The 27,773-nt window shown below is 42.8% G+C and overlaps 1 protein-coding gene across 1 annotated transcript; it reads right to left on the reverse strand.

Annotated features, from left to right (window-relative positions):
- Window positions 1-1,206: 1,206 nt before the first annotated feature.
- On the reverse strand, window positions 1,207-27,773 carry PPM1D (protein phosphatase, Mg2+/Mn2+ dependent 1D; the record flags this gene model as incomplete). Its single annotated transcript, XM_084272828.1, has 6 exons — window positions 1,207-2,646; window positions 6,633-6,875; window positions 7,610-7,800; window positions 17,992-18,116; window positions 20,532-20,760; window positions 27,323-27,773. 6 exons carry the CDS (start codon window positions 27,771-27,773, stop codon window positions 2,092-2,094), a joined length of 1,794 nt encoding a protein of 597 aa, XP_084128954.1. The 3' UTR covers window positions 1,207-2,091.

A 27,773-nucleotide genomic window follows, 5' to 3' on the forward strand; every position in this document is an offset into this window, starting at 1 on the left:
GCCCGGAGGAGGAGGTGACTCGCCCCGAGGAAACGCCCAGCCCCGAGGGAGAAGCGTTCTCGGGGGAAACAGGGCGAAGCAGCGCTGCGGCGCGGCCGGGGCCGGTCACGGAGCCCGCGCGAGCTCCGTTTCAGGGCAGCGGCCGGCGCAACGCCCCGTGATGCCCAAAGGAGCCTGGTCACGCCTCGGCGGCGCCTCCCACGCCGCCCCGACTCCGTTCCGGCGCTGCCGGGGAACCTGAGCGGCCACACAGGCCCCACGCACCTGCGCAACACACGCAGCTTGTCACAGCCGAGGCGCGGGGGCTGGGTAACGCCTGCCGACACCCGGCTCCTCCCCAGGGAGAGCCGCGGGCTGTGCCCGGTTTATGGCGCCTGTCGCTCCAGCTGGAGCCGCTCGAGCCTGGAACTGGTGTCAGGGGATGCGGGAGAAGGCGGCACGTAACTACAAACACAGCAGAACTCGACGAAAACTTAAACCTCGCTTCGATATAGAGCACAAAGCTAGGAAAATGGCCCGTGTTTTTGCTTTTGCAGTGATGCTACAGCCAGTGACACACTCACCCAGGTACTGCATTGCACACGCACACCTGTCACCACCCCTCATCTCTGAGAGGTGATGTCATGAAAAAACACGTGAGAGAGAGAGGTGCCAGGTAAGCTTGTGGCTCTGCTGGCAGCTCCTCTAGGCTCCCCACACTGACCCTGTGTAATTTCAGCCTCAGTTGCAACAGAACTTTGTTGCTAAGTGCAGGTTACATCCCCTCTCCACACACAGCTTCCTGCTGGGCCCACTTTGAACAGTTACCCTCATGTCCCAGGACAGGTCTGTGGAACAGGGGGGATGAAGGAGAACTGCAGTTTCAGAAAGGCTATAGTTCTCCCACACAGTAACCATGGTAACATACAGGCCTCATGTCAATGACAGGTTTATTGTTCCAGCAGTGAATTAAATTCTATAAATAAAATACTAGTATAAAATACCAGCCTTTTACTTCCTCATTGAACTAAGTGCAAGCTCTATATTGCCACAGCTTAAACATCTGCATGAAGTGCCAAGATCAGCTCCATAATAGAACTATCTGGATGTCTTACTCCATAAGCTGTGTAGCCACAGCGAACAGGAGCGTTGGCTTCTACTGAATAGAAAATAAATAGGAACATGCTCAACCAAAGTTAAAATAAAAAGACACCCCCCAGCAAATTTTCATGTGTTTTATTTAGGTGAACATACACATGGTCCACATACTCAATGAAAAGAGTCATAAAATAATTTAAGAACTTACGTTGAAAGGTATTAGCAGCACCATTGGTATTGGAATAGCAGAAAATTCCTGTCTCCGTAGGGCAGAGTGATGCCTGGATAAAAATGCCATCGTTTGTAAGGGGATGGGAATGGCTTTCTAGGATGCTTTTGGGAGTCAAAGAGTTTTTAAAACACACTTTTTCTTGCTAAATACGCTGACGATTAATGTTACAAAAAATACAACTAAATAAGATACTGCATAGTATTTTAATTAACATAAAGAGATCGACATTGAGCTGTGTAAAGCAAGACTCAACATCTCCGCTTCCACGTACATTTCATTTCTGAGTAGAGAAATCTAAAATTTAAAACCAAAATATAGACCTAGTGTATTCTCTAAAAGACATACTTTAGGTGGAACGTATAGTACTACGAAAATACATATCTTCCATTCTGTTTAATAATTTACTTTAGTTAAAAAGTTGTGAAATTCTCATCACAAGAAGCGTGTACAAATCCATGACTTTAGTAAATTAACAAAAAGGATTTTTTTTTCCCATAAAACAAGGTTTAGCCCTGCTGTAACAATTATACAAGGAAGAAAAGAGACTACATTTATATGAAGGAATACAAATTTACACACATTTTACAGTGACTTATACCCTACACATCTACAAAATTCACAGTTATAATACAAGCAAGTACAAGGCTGGGATAAAGCTGTTTTGATACCAAAAAAAGTTTCTACTTTAAAAAAAGATAAAACGGGAAGAGTTTCAAGACTTCTGCACCAACTTCAAAATTCTAAAAGCAGACCAAAAATACACTCCCTTACACGAATGCCCTTCAGCACACACAGACTGCTTTCCTGGGCGGGTGGAAGAGCGAACTGCTGAGCTTCTTCTGGCCCCGCAGGCTGCGCCGCATGGTCAGCCTGTTTGAGTTCTTGCGCTGCGGAGTTGCGGCCATGCCCTCTGGTTGGACGCTGAGGCTTCGACTCAGCCCACGTCTGGGCTTCTTCACAGCTGGGCCAGAGTTGGATTCTTCCAATGTCCTTTTAAAGTTCGCTGTGGGTGTCCGCTCTGCGTCTTGGGCTTTTGTTTGGCCATTAGGAGACACCTTGAAGCCTTTTTGGTCCGTGCCTGAATTTGCGGAGTTGGAAGGGGAGAGACTGACTGACAAACCGTTACTGTAGGATTCGTGTGTCCTCAAAGCCAATGCTTTGCCACACTTCTCCTCCTGCGGGCCTGACTCCTTCAAGGTTGCTCCTGATGAAGGTAAACTGCTTTTGGCAATCTCATTTGGCAGCTCTAAATATTTTTCTGAGATCATGTTGCTGTGCATGAGGGGAGGAATCGTCTCAGAAGCATTCAGTCGTGGCCATGGATCTTCTTCTAAAAGCTGAGAGGGAAAAGAAAGAAACTATTTAGGCATAAATATAATTATTTCCCCCGTGTTATCCTTCCAGAGTGGAGACTCTGCATGACCAAACCTCTCCAAACCCCATGAGACAGGAAAATCCTACTGCAAAACCAAGTGACCTTCTCTCCGTGCTGAGAGGTGGTAACAGGTTCAAAACACAGACCTGAACTTGGTACTTTGTGCACACTGACTTCATAAAAACACTTCTATCAGTCACCTGATAAATCCACAAGCATCTCAATGGCAGACACGTAATCTGTTCCTTCAGAGGGCTGTTCATCCATAAACCAGGGAAGAATCTGCATGCATCTGCTGTTCATTCAGGCAGCCTGGCACAAAGCAGTGCCTGCAATCTCTGGCCTATCGTTTTCATCAGCAGAGACATGACTTCCCTCTTTCAGGCATCGTGCTGTCTGCACCTACGCTGCCTTCTGAACATTTTATACATCAGCAGGTGGCCCAGCACTGCCAGGCCCAGGAGCAGAAAGAGCCTCCTGACCTTTGCTGCCTGTCGTGTTCTTAGTTACTGCGTAACCAGATTATCAGGGAGACTGAGAAGCTCTTCTCCTTGTAGCTGTCCTGATTGCAGAGAAAAAGGTGGAGCATGGGGCAAAGCTGTTCTAAAAATAAAGTGCCTGTTTGCTGTGGGAGTAGCATGTTTTTATTGCCTGTTTTTATGCTCTACAAGCTTGGAATGAAAGCAACTCCATTCCTCCCAGCACATCTATCCACTCTGAGGAGCTCAGTTATTCTGCACGTCGAAGAGATGCTGCTTAGCATGAGCGATGTCCTGACAACAGAGACTTTAAACTCAGACCCCACCTTGAGCTACTCCTCCCTTCCACAGCCTTTACTAAGTGGCTTTGCCTCATTCTCAGTTTTACCAGCAGGAAAATGGGGCAATACTGGCTTTCCCTATCCACAGGGGGATTATTAAATTAGTATTTATGCAGTGCCCCGAAGATACAAATTACAACCTTATTAAAGATCTAATTGTGAAGAAATCCCTAGTTACCCTGCAAGTCCTTCAAAAGTAAACTTCAAGGCCACGTTACTCTACATACCATCAGCATACAGCAAGTGACAAATGACTTCTGAGAAAATAACAGGCTGACAGCTCAGATGCACACAGTGCTGAACCACAGCAAGTGATCCCGTCATCTCAGAGACCAAACAGGTGATGCTTGTGAAAGTACAGCCCAGAACAACTTCAGTTCACCTTTGAGGAGAGCCACACTGCACAGCACTTCTGAAAAACACCTAGTGCTAAGGTTTAATAAAATGCACTCTGAAAGAGAAGATCAGGTTTGTTTCTAGCATCTAGCCTTGTTTTTCCACTCCCCTGTTGCTCCCCCACGTGTAGATAAGACCATTCAGATAAGAGTCTTTCACTACATACAGCAACAAGGAGGAACACCTTTATGGAGGGGATTTTAAAGGTTATTCTTCAACTCAGTTCTGGCAGAAAGGCAGGTGACACACACAGGGCAGCTCAGGCAGCATTACTTCATCTGATCAATGTTATTCTTCAAGTTGTGGCTCTACCCATGACTTGGGTTTTATGCTTTCAGTGTGCAAGCCTGGCTGCTGCTGCCAACCTCTCTTGTTCAGCGTGAATAGCTGCTAATGGAGAAGGCTTTGGGAAGCCAAATGAAGTCAGAGGATGGAGAGCTGAAGAGGGATGTAATAAACCAAGAAAAATAAAACATGAATTGCCAATTTCATTTCTCAACAATCTAATCAGATTTTATCACTGGCCTCAGGAATCCCTCAATTATTTGGTATTAGCAATTGCTCCCAGATGGATATGCAATTAAGAAATATTTCTGTTTAATTGAGAAACATGGATTTGGTCTTTTCCAAATTAATTGTTTTGGAAGGTAGCAGCTGTTAGGAGCCAGGGCTATCCCTGCTTCTTTCAGCAAGTCAATAAACAGTCAGAGTACTTTTGAAAGTACTTTTTGAAAGCCAGTGTGTCTTTTTTCTGAAGTATTTCAAAAGTACTCTGTCAGTATAGCTGTCTTTTTCTGTCCCTCTTCAATTTCCTTCTCCCAGTCCTTTTCTTCTGCTGTTTACAGGTGCTCTGTGAGGACAGTTGGATGCTTGTTATTAAAGCAGCAGCTCACATCACCATAGTACTTTTAACAAAGAACAGTAGTGAGAATATAGGATCCATGTTTTTTAAACTGGAGTAAAATAGAACCAGTGTCACCATGAAGAGACCTTTTGCATTAAACCACAACTAGTTTATACCTGTATTACCAATGCAGACCTGTAGCCACTCAGAATTTTCTTCTGGGTTTTGCAATAATAGTAATAGTAGTAATAATAGGCCTTATCTACATTGCAAAGACTGAAGTTGTTAGTTGTCTGAAATGTTGATCTCTTCACTCTCAGTGGCCACTTGCTCCAGGTTACCTGGACTCCCACATCACTGATTCTACTTAGGTGGGGAGGAGGAATCTTAAGGGAAAACAGCCAGGATTTTTACCAAGCCCTTACCCAGAAGTGCTACTTTCCTGGACATTTTGCAGTCAACACAGCACAGCATTCAGTCAGTGAGTACAGGTAACAGATCAGACACAAAACATATAGTACAGCTTAAGTTCAGGAGTATTTAGAATTCACATAGTTTTTCTTCACGCAAGATTTTGCTAAATTTTAAGCTTGTTTCATGTGTTTTGCTACACTGGATGGAAGGGAAGGAGACAGAAAGGTTGAGCCTGCCATTTTATTAACAGCTTGTTTCTACCAAGGGAATGTTAAGGATTCCCTTTTTAATTTTTGCTTTCTTTTTACTTTACCCAAAGGACAGCTATCCAAAGATACTGCAGAACATCAAAGGACAGTTACTTAAATGAGGAGCAGCTGGTAATTATGGACTCAAGCATCCACTCATAACTACACTACAGTTCTTAAGAGAAAAAAAAAAAGCTTCTGAACAGCTCTGCTTTATGTTAATGGTTAAAACTTCTAACCTGAAGAAAGACCTTGTATTATAACAGCTTTTCCTCTAATAAAGAACATTAAATCAACCAGAGAAAGAAAGTAAGATCTTCCAGTCCAGAAAGAAAACATTCTTTACAACATTTGTGTTTGAATACATTAACCCAGGGGTTACTTTGAAAAAACCCACAATCCAAAAAACCAAACCACACCAAGATTAAGAACACATCCACAAGCAGTCTGCAATTCATCAGCTGGGAAAGCCATACGAGTACATGGCAGGGGAGCAGAAGGAACTGCAGCCCAGCCCGATTCTCTAAGGGAACACACTCAGGATTTTTCTTTTTCACAACTCTGACCCCCACCCAGTCTGATCCCTCTCTTTCAACAGCCTACTTCTGATTTTTTTTTTTGGGGGGGAGATGGGGAGGGTGGGGGGTGTGTGTCTTGGGAAGCTTACTTTTAAGAAACAATGCACCTAGAATTGTGTGGTCTATGTGCATCAAATTACAGTAATCATTTCTTCTTTGTTAAGGAAGGAATACAGATTAATATCTACTAATAAATGATGAGGACTTTAAGAGTTAGGAAAACACTCCATCCCTGAATTCAGCAACTCTGAGAGGTTTATACTTTCACACTCTGCCTTTGGTGTTCCAAAGTTCCATCGGTAGAAGTTGGCTTATTTATCCAAAGCTTTGTATATGGAAATACTCAGGATATGGCCAGGTAACTGCACTGGAGTTACCATCCTACAACTGAAATATGTTACCTACCCATACCTATTGCCTAAAAAAACAATCAAACAAGCTAAAAACAACTAGATAGTGGTTTGACAGGACAGTAGATTCTACAAGTGTTAGTTCAATTGCTGGCAGTGGTCTGACTACGCCATTACACCAGTCCTACACATCCCAGCAAGCTGCATAACAAGAAATTACTACTAGAGGTAGAAAAGACTCATTAGTGAGCTCCACAGCCCAAAGTGGAACATTTAAAACACTGAAACGACGTGTTACCTTGACAGGGGGTGTACAGCAGCGGGAGGGTGTCATGCCATTCACATCAGGGCTGCTATAGCACGGCCCCTCTGCCAGGCTGAGATACAATTCTTCTTCGTTTTCCAGGTTGCTTTTGCTCTCCTGCAGCGTGGAGATGCAGATTACGATGGCACTAGTGTTATCTGCACGAAGCATGCGTTGCCTCCACCGGCCTAGTGCTCTGTTCACCAGCATTTTGGCACAAGACTGTCGGTGCTCTCCCTTTATGTTAGAGGAAAATGAGACAGGAACAGCAGTGAGACCCACTTCACTTGATAAATGGAAGAGGGAGAGTTTATGTGACTCAGCCCTGAGATGCATGTTCCTACATATCATGTGCTCTAGTAGCTTGATTCAGACACACAAGAAGAAATATTAATCAAAACATACTTTTCTTCTTAGTGAAATAAAACTTCAAAGTGAGTTTAGGGTAGAACCCATGTATATGCCAGTGCTTTAAACCATAAACCTGATGCAATGACTTGCACAAAAAGCATGGTTGTAACATATCCAACAGTCTTTCCAGAAGTCCCTCAAAGAGTTTACAGACTATTTACTATCTGATGATCAAATGCTCCACTGTATAAAATTCTCAACTGTTTTGTAAAATAAACCAGACAATAATTTAATTCAGACTTTGCACAAGTCATCTAAAAAATAAACACTTGTCTACATTGCAACATGCATTTTAATGTGAAATAGATTTCATTTTCAGACAGTATTTTCTCTAACTTCCTTAGAGAAGGAACATGTTGTCTTCTTTATAACTCAGATACCATCCTGGTAGTCACATGCCCCAAAATTGACAACCAAATCATTCTAACACCATTAACAGGAGTGGTATTTGATATGCTGAACACTGATGCTGTTTTTCAGTCCTTTTCTTGCCAGGCTAGGCAATTCTTAGAGGAAGAAGGCATGAAATTTCCAGACTGACTTCTAGCCACTGCTCTCACCATGAAGTATTTTTTCTCCTCGTGATCCTGGCACATGGAGATTGCATCTTGAGGGGGGATCATGTTCCACAGCCCATCGCTGCCGAGGATAATATATTTGTGCTTCTGGGGATCAATTGTGTGCACACTAGTGTCAGGTTCAGGAGACACAACAAATTCACCACTGTAGAAGTCGTAGCTCCAAAGATCACCTAGAAAAAGAAGATGTGTTTGAGTTACATTATGCATGAAAACAGGAGTCTTGGAAGCTACAGAAAAACCTTCCTATGACAACAATTACCACCAGGAACACAAAACAATTTCAGCACAATTACTGTTCTGCTCCTGCCACTTTTCAATTGTATTCATTAATATGTAGCAATTTAAATAAAACCACATTCAAAACAACCTCTGTTTATGCAAGGTTTTATCTTCTCTTAAAACTAACCCTTTCAGAAGAGCAGATGTAACAGATGAATACCCAGGAAAGAGAGAAACCTCAATATCCACAGTAAAACCTACCTGAACAACTGAAGATGTACGTAAACAGGAGCAAAGCCTTTGAGGAACCCACACCAACCTTGCAAAAATCAGCCTTTCCTGTCACCAGTACAGTTGAAAGACTGGAGACAAACTCCTTACCTCTTGTACAGGAACTCATGGTACACTTTACAGAACTAGGTTGGGTTTGGGGGGGGAGGATCATGTAACACCCTTTTTCTCTCCAACCTCATATACAACATTAGACTTCAATGTGCATCATGATGGCACATTGTCCTACACACTTAACAAGTCCTGCCCGTAGAAGAAAACACAACCATCCTCAAAACAAACCCCAAACTAAGCCCCCACGTTTTTTTACACTCAAGGTGCTAAACTATCTTTTCTTAAAAAAAACCCTTGAGATCCTCCACAGCCATCTGAGCAATACAGCAACACAGGGTTAAGTCTTGCTGTGTATGTATTTGGTGCACGCAGGTGCCACAGAGAAGGAACAAAGGGAGAGCACAGAGGAGGAGATGGAAGCCCTTCCCCTAGTAATTTCTTTTCCCCATTCTTTCTCCTTCCACAGCATTAGCAGCACTTTCAAAGCCATGCAGCACTCTGTTAGAGTGTCCTTCCAGCTGAACACCATGTGCCAAATTTTGGAGTTGGCCAGAAGCCACAGGAACACAAGTAGTGCCTGGGTTCCAGCAGGAAAGGAGAAAATAAGAGCTAAAGCCTCTCCCTTGGAAGGCCTCATGCAGTGAGCCTTTCTATTTTTAAATCTTGCATGCTATGCAAATGGGTTTGGGGTCACCTCACCAGTGACAATGGCCTGAACTGAGTCTGAGTAACAGATCCCATTCAAAACATCCACTGGTTTGAGTGCTTCCTCTAAACCATCCTCACATAAAAACACTCCAATAGAAAAATGCATTTCCATATGAATTTATTGAAATTTCATTTATCAGATAAATAAAAACCACACATTTTCCAGTGGTGGGCATTCAAATGAATATTATGCTGCACTAACACCTTAGTTTATTTTTTTTCATTCATAAATAGCTTTTTCTAGTGAGAAGCAACCAAAAAATACCACCATTTGGAAGCACTGGCTAGACCTTTCTATGCCTAACACATGGCTTAAAAAGTAGAAATTAATTAAAATGGCAAAGTCAAAAAGTATGCAGAAGCTTAAGAACTCCAATTTAAGAGTAAGGTTTTGTAAGGTTGTTTCCTTTGTTTTTTGCTGCCTTCAGAAAGCACACCTGTAGCCTTCTTCCCCATCCACCACCACCCTTTTAACAATAATAAATAAGCTTTGCGTCTTCCTACTTCCTTCCATTAGCTTTGCCCTAAGCCATCAGCCAGTAGAAAAGACTTTTCCAGAATCAGGAAAGGGAACACACTTCAACTCAATTACCCCACTTCACCACAGCAAGCGCGGATGGTCCATCCTCATTAAAGCCCCAATTCACCTTCATTGCAGCAGCAGCAGACAAACACATGCTTCTAATAAGTGCTAATTAAAAGCCAAGCCTGCTCGTATAGAGGTGCATTCTCCCTCCACAGACTCACAACAAAGCCAGCCAGCTGGCAAGGAGATCAAAATAAATACTGTAACACAAGAGCAGAGCTCCAGCACAGTCATTATTGTCTATGAATCGCCAGGACACGTCTTCCTGCACCCAGAGTTCTCCACATCATGCCTGTCACAGGCACAGCAGGTAAAGCAAACAAGAGCCTGGTGCCTTCCAGCCACCAGACCTTGGTTGGCATCAGTGGCAGCATCAATTTCCAACATGCATAATGTTTTTATGTTTTTATTTGCTAGTTTGTTCATACTCAGAAGTGACAACTGTTACTAGCTGAATCATTTTTTGTCTATTAAAAATAACGTGCTGTATGATAAAAATAACCTGATGCTACTTAATTTGGGTTCATCTACATCCATGTTGTCATGTCCATCTGCTGCTCTAAGAAACCAGCTGAGTAACAACCATGCTGATTTCAGAAAATCTTCCTGCAAGAGGAGGATGGCTCCTCACAGGCATAATTAGGAATATCACAGTGGTTATCAAGGGGACTCCAAGGATTATACACCTGCCAAAGGGCACACAGAGGATTCCAGGAACACAGGCAATGAAGCCACACCTTGCACATCACAGGCCAAACCCTCAACCTTCCCATTTGCCAGGGAAAGCCTTCCAGCACGTGTTACTCCTCAACAACACCTTGCCCTTCTGAAGGCCACAGCGTAACTATACACCTAGGTGTGGGCTTGTTGCAGGAATTAAGAGCTGGCACACTGTGATTTGCCTTACCAGGCAGCTGCTCTAATAATGGGGCATGTTTGGCCAAAGCCACATGCAGTTCTGCAGCTAAGCAACATCTCCACAACATTAATGTCATTTTTAAGGGGCAGAGAGAAGGAAAATTAGATACAGCAAGAGAAAAGTGATTTTTCCTCAAAGCTAATGGTGAACAGGACCTAGACTAGTTCAAGGACTCACAGCTTCAAAGACTGTTTAATAAACACCCATTTTTTTTGCAAAAATGCATTCTTTCAAACCATCTCCTGTAGTATCACCTCTGTCAAAGCAGCATTCCAAGTCTGCTGTAAGCATGCAATGAGAACAATCTCCAGGAGGTTTATCATTCAACTGTACTCATCTATTCAAGCTCAAAAACCTGTAGGAAATGCACAGTAACCTAATTACAAAGTTGTACAATGCAAGAGCATTATGGCTCAATCAGGTATTAAACAACCAACTCCAGACAGCTAACTGGAGCTCTAGGTGTCACAAAAGGAAAACAAAAAATTACAATTTAATAATTTTGTCCTTTGCCCCAGGAAAAATCCCACTAAGTATATTTGAAGGCCAAGGCACTCAAAAATCCAGATTCTTCCTTCCTCTGCCTAGAAACAACCAACCAGTAACTTGCAATTGCCCTGAAGAAAAAGGAAAATTGCCTTCAGTCTTCATCTTACATCAGCTCACTTCTATACATCCAGAGACTCAGACTAATCAAGCAGGCAAGAGATGAACCTTGGTAGATCAGTACCATGTAAAGAGCAGTTCACTTGAGGAATAATTCTCACAGACCCTCCACCTCCAGGCCAGCAAAAGCCAACCCATGTCACCAGGGCAAAGTACTTCATTTTTTCCTAAAGGGCAGAGCACCAGAGATTAAGTCAATGCTTTTCAATGCTGCTGCATAGATAGAATGCCAGTGCCAGCTGTCTGTCTGTCTCTGGCCAGCTGGAGAGCACAGCACCCACAGCAGCTGGGGAGTATGTGACAAACTAGGAAGAGTCACTTCACATGGCACCCTGTGCTAGAGTTTTGGGAAGGAAAAAAAAGGAGAAGACAGTAAGCCACAAGGAGTAAAGATTTTCGTGGGTGCTTCAAAGTGCTCTCAAATCTTTAATTCTGTCCCAAAGCAAGTACACAGACAAGTGACCCTTCAGCAGGTGGGGAAGCCAAGATAGCAAGATGAGGTGATATGCCAAAGGCTAGTATTACAGAACTGGAATGCCAAGTTCTCAGGCTTCACTTCAAGCCATGCTATTTTTGTTCTGAATTAAAAACCAAACATGTACAGAACTAAACAATCTTGTTCTCTAAAGAAATACAGACCAGGGATATTACTTTTTGTTTCAGGGTTGCATATTTATTTTTCAAACAAAAAGAAAAAAAGGTATTACTGTAGTTCCTTCCACATCTTCCAATACCATCCTACTTGTTTCTTAGTTGTGACTTCAACCAAAGCAATACATAGGGGTCTACCCAAAACTTACATTGCATCTTACAAAAACAAAAATAAATGTTTGAAATCATACACTAAAGGAGCAGGAAACTAATTTAGCTACATATAAGAATATATCAAAAGACAGTCTACATTATCTGCTTACTATTCACTTTTAAAATACAATAAAAAAACCTACTTGTAACTCAGCTGCTGCCAGAAACACAATTGAAGTTACAAACAAAATCACCCATCATCTAAGTAGACTGGATTGGATTAAGCCCAAAGCCTTCTTATAACAAAAGTATGTCCAGAAGTCATATAAATCAAGCCTTTCATTTATATTTCTGGAACACGCTGTTTTGAATACAAAAATATCTGTTGGTTTTAGAGGAAAGAAAAGTTTACTTTTGTAAGTCAGTCCAAAACAAAAACCCAGCCTGATTAATCCCAGATCTTTTCAAATCAAAGTTTTATCTAAAAAGCCTGTTAGTACAAAGAGGAGACTTGCAGAACTTCCTTTTTTCACTGCCCATGAGGCAGCTCTGCTAGGAAGTGAGACAAACCTCAGCAAGGATACAGCCAGAAACCACTCGGGACTACGCAGGCTGAGCTGGGGTAGCAAAACGTCTCCACCAAAACTCACAGCAACCGGTCCTACTGCCACAAGAGGGCATCTCCACAGCAGCCTAAAGACAGTGCAAGTGTTCCTACAACCCGAGAGAGGGTAAAGACAGGTCAGTCTGAGGGATGGGGACAAAACAGAAGGCAGCAGTGAGCAGAAATACTACACAGTGCTTGAGGGTTTAAAATTTCACCACTACTTTATGAGGACTTTCTTGGAGCTGCTTTTACGTGCTGTTTCAGTGAAAGCTGTTGAATGAATGCCACCCTTGACACTGTGTAGAGAAGGAAAGCACAGACAGCATCTCACAGCAAATTAAATAATTGCATTTTTAAATGAATGGTGAATTAAAAGCTGCTCAGAAGGCAGTCTTCACCAGGGCTGCTCATCTCTGCCTGTATGCTAGGAAAAAAAACAAAGGAGGGGTGTGTGTGCATGTCTGGGGCTACAGGAGAGAATGAGAAAAGCCTGCAAGAACCAGTGGGCAAATGTAGAGGTGAAGAGCTAAAATTCCATGCAGAAAGCCCCTCTCAGTTTCTGGCACTGAGTTCAATCTTCCAAATTAACATTAAGGTGGAATTTCCAGTTTCAAAAGACAAATCCTAGACAGCACTTCCTTAGCTGAAGATGAGAGGTAAAACAGAAGGATGCACTGACAAGAAGTGAATAAAGTTCTACCTTTAGGTGAAAAGCTTTGTTATTGCTTTTCTATGCTGCTAAAGAGGGACAGCAGTCTGCCAGAAGGAGTGGGGAGCCCCAAAAGTCTCTCACTGGAGCTACATGGATTCATACACCTTCACATGCTCTGTATAATACACATCTGCAAACTAAAGTACATACCCTGCACTTTGTAAAGGCACAAGTATGTATTTTACCTTGGAACTGAAGAAAATTACACAAACTACAGAGCAAGACACGGCTAGGACAAGACTAGAATCTCAAATACACCTCAAGTTTGCCTGCTTTTATATAGATCAAATAAAAAAGCAAATAAATCAGAAGTCTCAATAAAAGCTGGAAAATGGTGTGCAGTACTTAAATATAGCTTACTGACTTATGCAATTCCATGTGATTGATCATGGCAGGACCTAGAAAGGAACAGGAAAGAAGGAAGAAGGAGACACTGGGTAGCAAGTGTGCTCATTCTATTTGGTAACTTAATAAATAAAAAAAAGAATAAATAAATGCCTGTACAAACCCTAAAGCTTTACTCAAGAATCTATGTAGCTCATCTGAGGTCAGCCATACCCTCTTCTCTAGGGTTTCATGGTATGCATGTTCAGAGTGCTTCACAAAACAGTTCCAGCCTCCAGAACTCTGGAAAACAGCTTCCATATCCCAGTGAGAGCCAGCATCCCTGCAGCAGCTACACAGTGAGCATTCACTGCTCTGGTACATACCTCTCTATGGGTCAGCATGAAACTCCTGCTCTTAGGAATATTCAGACCTGTATGGTGGAGGCCATGGGGATGAGGCTGTTCTATTTCTACAGAAAAACCAAGGTAGAGATATTTCATTTTGCCATGTGAGTGGTTTAACTAACGGGTTCTTGGTTCACATTTCATCACTCAATAATAATAAAGCAACCCACACAGCAAAAAGGTACAATACTGCAAGGCAGTCCCTTACTACATAAGCCTTTAGACAGCTGGAGATCCTGGCTCTGTATTAGGTCCCAAGAAAACAGGAGGAGGAAGGAGGAAAAACTCCATAAAAATTTACTAGATTTAGACCTGAAATCTTACCAACAAGAGAGATCCTGTATGATTTAGATTACACTCAAGACCTATTCCTGCCACCAAACCAACCTCCTCAGACTGAGGGACAGCTGTGGATATGAACTTCAAGAGCAACTTAAGAAAACTACAGTGAGTTTAGGTTATGCTTGCAGTCAACCTACAAAGCTCAGTGATTAGTCACACCAGTTGTCTGCTGGTTTCTACATTCTGCTTTTGTTTCAAGTTATACCATGAGCTATCCAGAGCTCAGACTGTAGCTTTCTTATACTTCCCCTATTTTGTACACCATCTTTTAAAGTTACACAGCTGGTCAGATTTTAATTCCAAATCAAATCAAAATTCTTAGTTCCATTTTTCCACAATGGGTTTGACACACACAAACATCTACAATCTTGTACACTTAGAGCTTTGTCCTTAATATCCCCGAACCAGGTCTAAGTTAATGTATTTAGACAGATGTTATAGCTGAAGTATAAGCTTTCTGCCAGATGTACCTGGCTGTTATGTTACAGGTACAAAGAGGAGGTTATTTCCCCTCTCAGCATTCTTTCCCCAAGACATGCACACATAAGCACGCTCAGGGGAGTCTACGCTGCCTTCACAAGTGCCACATGAAGTTACTGCCTCCACAGGGAGACAATAACTAATACATGATGTAACCATGCACATGGACTCTTTGAAACACACAAGCAAGTTCCTAATGGCTTGTTGCCTCTGAGCATCTGCTCTACTGTATCCAGAAACGTGCACACTCACAGCCTTGCTTTACACAAGGGGGTTCAAGTAATGTGAGTCACCTCACACCTGTTTTAGGGACAGGCATATAAAATGGACAGATAACACAAAACTAAAGGTGCCAGGATACTTACTCAAATAATTTACACTCTAAGGAAACAAAATGTTCTTCTGGTCATAATGGGAAGCAAGACCTGAGGTGACCAATTCTGAGATCACAGGACAATCTTTGGTACTTACTACAAAGCAAAACAGTATCAAAAAAGCAGCTTTGATTGCCCAGAAAAGGTTAGCAGAAGTAGATGTGTTTAAAATGCAGAAAACTTTGTTGCAGTTTAAAATATTTCAGTATAAGACTTAAAACCTGTATCCAGAAAAAACAGCATATAGATATACAGAGACAGTATGAAGCCTAAATATTTCTGGCTTGTTACAGGGCTATAAATAAATGAAACATTACTTAAATGCAGTCACAACTGTTATGAGAAGCAGGGGTAATAAACTGCATACCAGAAATGCTTATTTTAGGGCAGAAAGACACTGTAGACAATCAGAACAGTAAAGGGAATGTGAACACAATTTATCTGGCCAGCAGGACTTCTAACTGCACCAGTATTCCTTCTGTTGTCCAAATATTTGGCCAATGCAATACTTCAGTGTCTTATTCCTGCTAAAACCTATTCCTAACACCTCTGCTGTGCTCCTTGCAATGAGTGCTAGAGCTAAGGACTGGATGAGGGATGAGATTACAGTGAGGTATTTTGAAATTTTGCAAGAGAAAGACAAACTTTAAAATAAACCCCACCCATCTTCTAAATCTTACATTTTATAAGCTCATAATCTTCCCACTTCCAATACCATAAATTCACAACTCCAGGTTTCTGTCCATGGTGCAGTGTTGAGAGGTATTTGCTCTCCTACTAAGAATTATTGTCCAGTCTGGGATCTGTATGGGATTTCTAATCAAGAACAACAACTCAGTCTGGACTTAAGTAATCACTGTGCTACATCTTGGTGGGATTGACCAAAGTATTGGTAACCAGTATACGTCAACACTGACAGTTATTACTCTGCTTGGAGAGGCTCCAAGGTAGCAGCACTGTGCCAACCAGGGTAGCAATCTGGGAGCCAGCCAAGAGGTTAGGCAGGCCTCAATAGCATGAATGCAAACGGCTTTAGTCGTGGTAGGTCTTTTGTAAGCAGTGTAAGGGGCATGCTGGCCACAGAAAGAAGTTAAATCCTGTTTCCAAACTGTGAGCGTCTGTGCACCATCTGGGTCCTACAGAGCGAAGCAGCTGTGTTCGCTTTTCCAGGAGGTTTGTCATACCTCCTTGGAAGGGGACATGAAGAGGCTACGTAGGCTGCTTCAGCAGGCATACACACACAAACACACCACCATATTGTAAATGTCTTTCTCTGACTTGAAGATGCTAAGCCTCTCTTCTAAGCTTTCAAAAACACTAACTTTTAAAACCAAGGATTCTTAAAAGATAGGTGTTCTCATTTCTTGGACCCAAAACACTCCAGTAATCCTCTTCAGCCACGTAACGGGAAAGAATGCAAGAGGGGGCTAACAGATGCATCATTCCTTGAATTCCCATCTGCACACAAACCCTAGCCAAATCCTTTTGTTCAACTTGCTGAGAGGAACTGGATCAAAAGTCATCGAGCTATTTAGACAACCAACAAACTTGCAGTCACAGGAATGAAAGATGCATCAACATTCAGCGCACGCTTTTTGTAACCTAGGAGGAACATGAACCCTTCTGCAGAAAAGGGTAAAAGAGGGATAGCTGCTCAGAGGATGAACATCATCTGTTAACTCTGAAGGATTTCTCACACTCTCAAGTTTCACTACCCATAAAACAAGCATCTACCTTGCCTAAAATATGACACGTAATAAAGATAAGAGAAGAATGTCAATAAAATAAACATTTTACTTCTAATAGAAGATCACCGTTCAGCCACCTACCCACCTCTGGCTCCTTCCCTGTATATAGGTGCCTTTTACAATGTCAGTTAGCACAAATCTCAACACTGGACAACTCTGTGTGATGCTGACATCACTGCCTCAGAAATAATACACAGGAATGACATGTAATTATCAAGACGACCACAGTCCCAGGAACAGACTGTCCCCGTGACACACTGCCAGGTGACCTAGGAGCACTTACACCACTATCACATTCATGTCAAGCTTGCCAAGAAGAAGTTAAGTCACAGGAGAGTTTTCACAGGTGAAAATAGGATACTGCATTTCCATAAAATCAAACCGATTTTATCTGATACAAAATATATACCAAGTTTATCTGGCTAGAGAATTCTCCACTGAGGCAAAGGGAAGAAGGAATGAAACAAGAGTAACTGTGGAAGATTGGAGTTCTGCAATACAATTTAAGGAAAAAGCCTAACCAGAAAACACTAACACTCACAGGCAAGACACACGCAATGATTACAAAGTACTTCCCAGAACCCATTCATAACACGTTTTCTCTGTACTGTGCCATGACTCTTGGTCCTCTGAATCAAGTACTCCTCAGATATAGTTTCCCATTATTAATACCCTCACAAAGTCAAATTATGGGTAAAATACAGACCTGCTTCTCATCCCCTTGTCCATCCTATGCCGAGTCGTGAAAGAAAACTGATTCACTGCAAGAGATAACTCATATGCTATGCAGTAACATTTTCTACCACCTGGATCAAAAGTTATTCCTACTACTATAGTAAGACAAGTCCATTCTCCATCTTGGAGACACATACTGTTTTGCATATTTTTCATCTGCAACAGAAACAGAAGTACCGTCCTTCTAAGACTGATATTTAAAATCCTGAATGTTGTAGGGCAAAAGTTCTTCACTCACCAAGGACACCTACAGCTTTATTTGAAAAATGAAATCCATATTGTATTAAAAATATTGTTAAGGGGACCCAGACTTTGAGAAGGCCTTGCAGTCAAGGCAAGAAAACGACTGCCTCTAAGCTGTATGTCTTAAGAAAATCGAGTAGAATCCAGTTCTGGTGGTCTGTATGCAGTGGTGTGTCACATCCCAAACACCAGCATGACTTACCAAGCGCTCTGGCAACTGCCAGGAACGGAATCTGGTCAATGACGGTGCTGCGGCGCACAGGGCCGTTGTGAGTCAGACGAGGTCTCTTCCAAACAACACGATTCACACCAGACTTGTTGATCACACTGAAACCATCAGAAAGAGGCAGGGGTTAAATAGGAATGGAAATGGTGTAATGAAAGTTAGTTTTAATAATACAAAACCAGTTAAACGTGCAAATATGGAGTCAATAATGACAGCACCCTCAGGGAAGTCCACAGCACCATTAAATATTTCAACACACATGGTATCACTTATATATTTTCATTCCCTACGAAGCCAAAGGGAAAATTGAGAGATGAAGGGCAGAAAAAAAGAAAAAAGTAGGGGAATGAAGATGTGGAAGAAGTTCTAGCTTGCTACAACAACCAGATGGAAGAGTATCTTTTTATTCTATTGGAGGAAAGGCAAAACTGATTTTACTTTCTTCAGATGAGGATCATCAACGTCAACTCACTTGGGTGGAAATATCATACAGTTCCTCCTTCAGTTTTCTCCATCTGCCAAAGTCTGGCAGTAAAAAGCAGTACAGTTTGGGGGAAAAGAGAGAAGAGAGCAGCCTTCCGCAGGGATTTTCTTAATGATGCACCAACATAAGGCAGAAATAAAAGAGGAATTGTTCATAGTTACTTTCTGCTGAAAGCAGGAGGTAGGAAGAAACAACTATGCATTTGACCATTAACACCTGCTCTAAGGCATTGAGCACTGGTTTTAATTCTCACAGATGGCATTGAACGGTCAAAGAAGCTACAGAGCAAGTCAATGTGACAGCTGATATCAGGCAGGGGAGGCAAAGAAGGAAGAAGAGAGAATATGAGAGAATGACAGAGATAATGTGAACCATCAAGTCATCAGTGGAAGAAGGAACTCATAAAACCTGGTCCAAACCAAGTTAAGAACTAGCTAGCTTTTACCCAAGGAGCAGCCATTGGTAATTAGAAACTGAGAAGCTCTGGAACCGCCTCAAGATTCCTCATATTGAAGCTATTCAAGATGCATTTCCTGAAACTTCAAAGACCTTAACAACAAGGGCATGTTTAGCTCCATCCTCTCTCATGCACAGTGCGGCAAAGTCACAACCACCACATCCTAAAGTCGATCTCATCCATTTGTACAACTAATGCCCACACAAAGCCAGCTTCAGTCATTATCTGAAAGACCACCTCATCCCACGTTTGGAGACTATTACTAGGAAAGTATCATTAAAATGAGAGATTAAATCATGCTCTCCCATTAAGTCTTCACAATTTCTTGTCATGAAAGAGAAGGCATTAATGAGCATAGCTGCGTAGTTCCACCCCACTCCTACCATTTGCCTCACAACAGTCTGCAACAGCCAGCTTGGGAAGACAGAGGGAGCACGAGTAAATATAAAGATTTAAAATAAAAAATCGTTCCTGTTGACACAAAGTTCCAGGGAATGCTTCTTTGAAGCTCCAGAGACTTTCACTTTCTGAGGTACACAATTTGGAAACCTATACAAACACTAATGCAGCAAAAATGCAAGTTACCCTTTCTGTAAAGCTACCAATACAACTAAGTGATCAACCTCCTCCTGCTAGAGATACAAGCGTCTGAAGGTTAATGAGCTGACAGGGTTCTCCTCTGAACAATGTCAACAGGAAAACCTTCAGTCATCTCTGCCTCTGAACTGCTAAGAGAAGGAAACTGTGCCCATCCATCTGGTGCGGTACTGCGGAACGAGAGAACAGAGAGCTCCTGTGAAGCTAAGCCAAATGCGAGCCCTGAGGTTTGTCTCAAAACATTAGTGCCATCTGATAAACCTGCCTGCTTTCCTCCCCACTCACAGGGAACACTCATCAAGCACAACGTGGAGATGTTCTAGCATCTGCCAAATCCTAATAGGGAAGAAATCACTAATGTAAAGATAGTAAAATGTGATATTCTAACATTTTAGGCATACATTTAAACAGCAAATATAGTATCTTATTTCATATCTAAGGGGTTTTTTTCTGTTCCTTAAACAAAAGCTTTAAGAGCCTACTCAACAGCTGCTATTGTCAACCTCAGGAACAATGCAAAAATGCCTGAGAAATTATAGAGTATGTGTGTCAAGACTACCATGCTTCCACCATTTGACAAAAGGGATATTCTGGAGTTTGTATCATTATCTATAGGGAAAAGCAATTTTCTTTCATATTTTAATGAAAAGTAGGTTAAGTATCAGTACCTCCACTTTCAAAGTTCTCAGTGAACATTTAGAATCATAACCACACCTCAGCTGCACGGGAATCCACCAGAAAAGTAAAAGTTTTGCTTATACCATAAACCACTAACAAAAAGCACAACAGCGTAACAATGAATGAGTATAACTTATTCCCCAACCAGCTGGGAAAAAACCAGAGCATAGATAGGTAAGATAGACTACGTGGTTCATCAGCTTGTTTGCCCCCCCTAAAACCAGCAATCTTATACCTACTTCAGTTAGAACAACACAAATAGCATCTGGAGACCAAACCTGAAGTAAAAAGCACAGTTACCTGCCCCCAAGGCCTTCAATTCTCTCCCTTTCCTTGGGAAGTTCTGGTTTGTGGTCCTGTGTCACCTCCACGGCTCTCACGAAGTCATCTTTGGGGTCGTCCTGGACTCCGAGCACCACTCCTGAATCGCCCACATGAGCCACGTACATCTTTGACCCGCGGATAATGACCACACTGGCAGTGGTTCCCGACGTGCTTGGGAGACCTGTCATGGTCTTTGGCCACTCTGCTGCAGTGAGGAAAAAAAAAAAAAAAAGGCAAAAAATCATTTTGGTTTTAATTCTGTGGAACTGGTAACGTGTTGAGGATTAAGATGAAGGCCTTGTCACAGAGGCTCACATGTGCTTAACCCAGGCAAAGCAGCACCCTCAGGTCCCCCCCAAATTTTTTAACATCACTCCCCCTGCTGCAGCTTCAATTGGCACACATAAATAAAGCCAGTATCAAGGCACCAAGATTGGATTAAAAAAAACCTGTCTCCTCTGGTGTAATATTCCAAGCATCACTAGAAGATTATGGAAAAAGATGTGGTCCTTGAGTGTTGAACAGAACCCATCAAGCATTTGGTTAAGATCTGAAGAGGCAGAAACATTATAAATTGCCAGTCAAATGTGCAGAGAAAATTACCTGATCAGGTTTTCTGGACATTCCTGATCCCCTCAGGAGGAAAGAAAATGCTTTCTTACTTTTATATGCTGAACAACACTTTAAGTGGAATAACATCTCAGCTGCTTTATTCACATTTCCTTTTGGAGGACTGACTACTTCAGTATGCTATTTATAACCCAGTTTCAAACCTTCTGCAGAAGATATCCCTTGAATTCAGAACAATAGAACACCTATACTAGCGTGAAATGGTCAGGGAAATATCCTCTCTCCACTGTTTTGCCCTCAAAACACTTCATGTTGATTTCTTATTCTAACACTCTCCCTAATTTACATTCAATCCAAATGTCTCTTTTGTGCCTCCTCCTGTCCATTTTTTGTGTCTATGCACCCAAGTTCATATTCTTCCAAAGCTCCACAAAATGACTGAGACATTTCAGTTAAGAAATATTAGATATACTGGTCCTCCTCCCTACTTCAGCTCCCTCAGAGAACAGAATTCAAGTTCCAAATTAGCTGATATCAACTGCCAAAAGCAACCTCATGTTTCTTCTCCCCTCATGTCTGCAGACAAACTCAGAAGGAGGACTCATCTCCTTGTCACATTCTATCTTCTGCACTTCACAAGTCACACACAGCACGACATAAATTCCACTGCGACGCACGTCCTGTTTGCAGGAACACCCCAGCCAGCTGCCAGCACACTGTGCTATTGCTTTTCTCATGGCACAACACACACAAGGAAAAATAAACCAACACACAACACTATTAGGTAGGTCCTTCCCTTCTGTGAGAATAGATATTGAAACTTCAGAAGTTTTAAGAAGCAGCAGAAGATTAGGAGGTAAATAAGTTGTAGTTCCACTGAAGGATACTCAGATGGCTGAGGCAAGAAAGGATCCATAGAAGACATGCTGAAGGAGTGGCGGAATTCTACAGAAGGGCTGATGATAAAAAGCTGCATTTCCTCAGTGGCTGCTACCAAGATAGCCAGCATAATTTAAACATGAAATTCTGACACAGAGTTCTAGCTTTGTGCTTTTAAATACTAAAATACACTTTCTCCCTAGGACCAGCTTTATTTCAAGAACACAAACATTCAATCAGCTTATTGGAAGTACTTTGTTTGGCAGTTTTAACTGTGGATATTAAATCTAACACATTCCAAATGGAAAGCAAATGAGAGGAAGCCAAGTGGTAATAAGGACTTCAACCATGCACTTAACAGAAAACAAGCTGCAACTAACGAGTTTCTGTCAGTGTAACGGCCCCTCAATAGCAATAAAATATATTAGAGAGTGGCATCAGCCTTTATGGGAATGAAGAGCCCAGAGAGTGAAATCGTGCACTTAAAAGAATAATGCAGCAGCCTCGCATTTCAGCTCCAACAGAACCAGAAATCAGACATGCCTGTCATCGAGGGATTTCAGTTTATGCCTTGTTCCTGTTTACAGACAAGTATCATGTGTAGCATCACATATTCCTTTCTTTAGAGAAATTAACAAAAGTGTCAAAACTCCTGAGTTTTCTTCTGCACTCAAGTATTGCAATTGAAGCCACTTACTCAACTCCTCAGTTATCAAGAGTGTGCTTTAACCAATCTTGGAACTTACGCAACAGGACTTCTTTCTAAAACAGTTTTTCCCTCTACTTGAAAAACACCAACCTTCATTCTGTTTCGCAACTGTGAGTTTGTAAACCCAACTGGTTTTGTAGCTGGCACATCAGCCAGCAAATTGACTCTGTTACCTGCTGCCCAGGACAGGAAGCATTTCACTTCACTTGGTTACACCTTTTCTTTCCCCTTTTTCATTTGGGGAAAAAAATGAAAGTGCAAACTACATGGAACACTTAAATACAAACACGCATTGCTATCAAGTTTCCTTCCTTGCTGAATTATTTTCCTACACACTACCATGATCCAGCAAAACTCACCAAGCTCTATTTTTAAAACCTATTCTTGTTACCTTGTTCTCTTCTTATATTGAGATGCAGGATACAAAATACTATGTTAACTTTTAAAAAGGCCTATATTTCTTTTGTAAGATACCACAATAGTCCAAATGACCAGGTATGATCAAAAGGCATTTTCTCCTCCAACAAGTTAACTGAGAGCATATATTAGCTAACACTTAAGAGCAGCAATGCATTAAACTTTTCCTTTTGTAAAAACATCATCTCCAGTTGCTGTTCTTCTTTAAATATGAACCCGCCACTTCTTTCCCTACCTGGTCACACCAGCTCCAACAGAAACACAAGCTTTTTCTTAAGTACGCAACCGGTATTAATAACATCCCTTCCAATCCTGAAATTACAACAAAGCCCTCAAAATGAAATCACACCTCAAAGATATACCCAAAACCTCCATAGATGACATAATCACTTCCACCACTCTAACCTAGAGTATCTCTAGGTAGTCCTCTGGAAAGACAAAGTCAGGCAGCGTTTCCTTGTGGGCCTGTATCCCTAATCCTCCATTTATTGTCATGGCTGATTAAAGTACGTACTAGGACCAGCAATACATCCCAGGATGGACACGACTGCACTACACCTAGAGGGCTTCAGATCTGAAAATCACATTGCTTGTGCAACTCTGCACTGCACACACTGAACCAGCTGATGTGGAGAGCAGGAGTTAAACCTGCATCTGTGACTAGCTGGGTACTAACATCGCCTGCTACAGACTCTCCCAATACCTGCCCACAAAATACATTTCCCAGTTTAAGAGTTGCACTTTCCACTCTAAGAGGAAAAAGGGGAAAAAAAAACCCCAAACACACATCAAGTGTTCAGGGTCTCTGAAGCTATCAAATCTGTAATCTGATTTCTTCCTTACATCAGGAAACAGTTTCAAGAGCCAAATCCATGCAGCATCCTAAGACTACAAGCTGTCTGCACACAACTTGCAATTACTTCTTACTTTTTTCACCCTTTGTTTGTTGATGGGACTAGAGCAAGGGGCAGGAATTAGTCTAAAGCAAACAATCCATCCCAAACAGTACGTGTTACTACACCTGGATACCAAATCTCTAACAGAAAAGACACTCTGCCACAGCCTAAAAAGCAAATTCACTTACGATGTGTGTTCGTGTGTGATCTGAAACACATGGACTGCTCCAAAATACATGTGGAAGTCCTGCTCTTGTTTGTTTTTGAGAATGATTCAGGATTGTTCTGCTATTCAAAAATTGCTGAAGAATATATTTCACTTTTATTTGACTGGGTTTATATACATGAAGTGGAACTACAAGACCTCATTTCAAATTAATTTGATTCTCGAGTTCTTATTAAACTTTCAAACAATAAATGCTACATGAACTTTTCCCACAGCAATAGACCATACAAATTTTATCCTGAAAATCTGTATTGCCTGAAGTGGCCTAGGTCCTCCTCACATAAGCCTTACATAAACACAAACATTTCTAAGAATTATACTGAAATTATGACTCTAATGTCAAAAATACAAAAAACTTGTTATTACACAAGAGATAAAAATCGTATTTGACTTTTATTGCTTCAATTAAATTTAATGGAGTTATAACCAAAGCAGAAGTATGCAAGTCTTTCTAAATTGTAACTAGCAATGCTGAAAAACGCTTTTAATAGCATCAAGTCAAACACACCACTTCAAAACAAGCTCTTGGCTCTGCAAATAATGAATTGCCAAAGAAACATAAACCAACACAATCCTTGGTATAGTCACACCAAAATATAGGACCTCCTGAGTATACTTCTTGTAAACACCTTTCCTACCGCTGCCAGTTGGATACAGGCTTTAAATTAGAACTTTTTAGCATACAGATAATTAGTGTATAATTAACCCCACAAAAATTAGCCATGGCAAAATTGTGGTTTATTCTTTCTGGTACTCTCATTATCACTATGTTTCCTGTCTATCACAGGAGATAGACACTGGGATGACTGACCCCACAGCTTCCAAGAACTGACAGAGCAGCAGAGTATGAGCTTCTCTTCCAACTGCCATCAACTGGAAGCAACAGGCTTCATCCTTTACACCAAAACTCAAAACCGTTCCCCCACTCCGTTTCAAGGTACCAAAATACCCAGTCTCCATTTCATGTTCACAGCATCACCAATACACAAAGATCTGCTCTACATATAAGCAAAATTATTTACTGTAAGTAAAATCTGCACCAGGATGCTACAACTTCATCTGACAAGTTACAAAGCAGAGTAATGCTTCTGTCCCATAGAACTCTAGCTGTTATGCATGTGCAGCAGAAATCAAGAAGACCAAACATGCTACGTAGTTTACTATGTAGCCTGCCCAAGCCTGTCATCAAATGCTCCTACCCAGAGCTGTGTTGTTTCTCAACAATTCAAACTGCTTTCACAAGCTGAGCACTGTTTGCTAAATACTCCTTACTACATAGTATTTCCTGCATTCTGTCACTTCACCTCTCCCCATTTTGTAGTCACAGTTACAGTGCCAACCAGATCTGGGATTACTACAGCTACACAGCTGAACATTTTATCTGGCTCCCCCATACCATCTTCCCCATTCACACACCTTTGCCCTTATCACGCACGGCTGCAGCCCGGGAGGTCACGTGCCACTCACAACTCCTTCCCCAGCATCCAGGCTGTGGCCAACTTCTGTTGCTTCTAAAACTCACCCTTTTCCTTTCTGCCCAACACCAGTGTCCCCCAGCCTTGCCATTCCTTCCCCCATATCTTTTCAAGTACGTGACATTCGCACAACTTCTATTTTGCTATTCAAGAAAATAGGAAAATTAAACTGTTTTGACACTATGATCACACCTCCCCTCTCCTGAATCACTTCACCGAAAACCCACAGTGATGTAAGTTCCAATTCTTGATTTTTGTGTTTGCATCCCAGGCCCAACTGTCAATATCACTGTGGTTTTGATTCAGTTTTGCAGTGTTACCCTCCTACCTGCCTGTCTTCCTATGCTGCTCATGGTTCTTCTATTTTCTGGAGCCACTGAATACATAATAGCATACAGAATACACGTTCTATGCATTATATATAAACAACCTCCATACTCTAAACCATAATCCTCATTTTACTAAGAAAAAGTAAACAAAAAAAACCCACCACCTTTTAGAAACTTAATTCCACACTCACTAGACCTCAGGGAAAAGGAAAAGTACAAGAATGATAACTGTAACCTGCCTTGACAATGTCCTCTCCTTACCTATTCAGGACCTCAACTTCTATCCTATTGCAGTTAAGCAATCAATCTATACAGTCTTCAGGATATCGACTGTGTTTTCTGTTTTGGCAAGCAGCCTGCATACTTCATGATGATCAAACAATAAAATGAGTGAATGATTACCATTTATGACACAGCCATATCCTGAATCCTTCCATCAGGGCTCCATAGAAACAATCAGAATCGAGGGACAGCTAGGGAAAAAACACTGTCCCAGCCCACTCAAGGTTGCTAGAATTATGGGGGCTTTTTTTCCTTTCCATGATACTCTGGACAAGGGAAATCTAAGGGGGAGGATGCCCCACAATTCCCCAGGGCAGCAAATTTAAGACCACCCAATAAAATGAAATTGGAGAACTACCTTGCAACACCCTTGCAAACAAACTGCAGCTTTATAATCACACCATCTCCAGCTGCACAGCACAACGTGTCCTCAGCTTTCCGATTCTGTCTTTTCTCCCAGTTTGCCCTCCTGTTTTTCTGGTTTATACGAACTGCTGAAGCCAACACCACACACCGCTTCCCCCCCGCCATTCCCTGCACACAGATGGCAGCGATGCCACCGGCAGCGCGGGTGCCCTGCTCCTCCACAGAGATGGAGGGAGGCTTTCAGGCACGCAACTCACAATAGTGGTTGGTGGAGAGCGGGGGTGGGGGGGGGGAAGAGGCGGGGGGGGAAAGAAAAAGGCGGCTAAAAGCGGGACGTCCCACGCTCAGGGGACAACAGCATAGGGGAAGAGGGAGCGACCGGCGTCTCGGGGGTAGGTAGGCAGGCAGGAGGGTCTGCTGCCCGCTTAGTCCTCGCCGCGGGGCCCTGCAGAAAGGAAAAGAGGAAGCCAGGACAGAGGCACGGCCAGGCGCGGCGGCGGGGCGGAAAGGCCGCGGGCCGGCAGCGTTACCTGCTCCCGCGGCGAGGACCGGGGCGGGAAGGGACGGGGCCGCGGGGGCGCAGGGGGCGGCTGGAAGCGCCAGTCGCCTGTAACTTACGCAGCTTTTTCCACATGGCCCGGTGGCAAGCGATGAAGCCCTTGCGCAGGGCCGCGCACACCTTGGCCGGCTCCGCCGAGCCGAAACCCTTCTGCTTCTTGATGAAGCCCCACAGGTTCTCCCGGGCGAACTGGGCCGCCTCCCTGCCGCCGTGCCCGTCGCACACGGCGAAGAAGGCCACGGAGCGGCGCGGGCGCCGGCCGGAGCCGGGGCCGAGCGGCAGCGCTGCCTCCTCCGGCGCCCGCGGGCTCCCTCCTCTCCTCCGGCCGCTGTCGGCGAGGGGCTCGGCGGCGCTCGGGCCTCCGGGCGCGGCTCCGCCTTTGTGCGGGGGGCCCCTCTCCGCTTCGGCCGGCGGCTCGGGCTCCACCACGATCTGGGTCACGTCCTCCATGTATTTCCTGCCGCCCTGGTCAGAGTACACGCTCACCCCCAGCGAGTACAGCCCCTCCAT

The sequence above is a fragment of the Gallinula chloropus genome (assembly GCF_964237585.1).
Source record: "Gallinula chloropus genome assembly, chromosome: 19".
Classification (NCBI taxonomy): Eukaryota; Metazoa; Chordata; class Aves; order Gruiformes; family Rallidae; genus Gallinula; species Gallinula chloropus.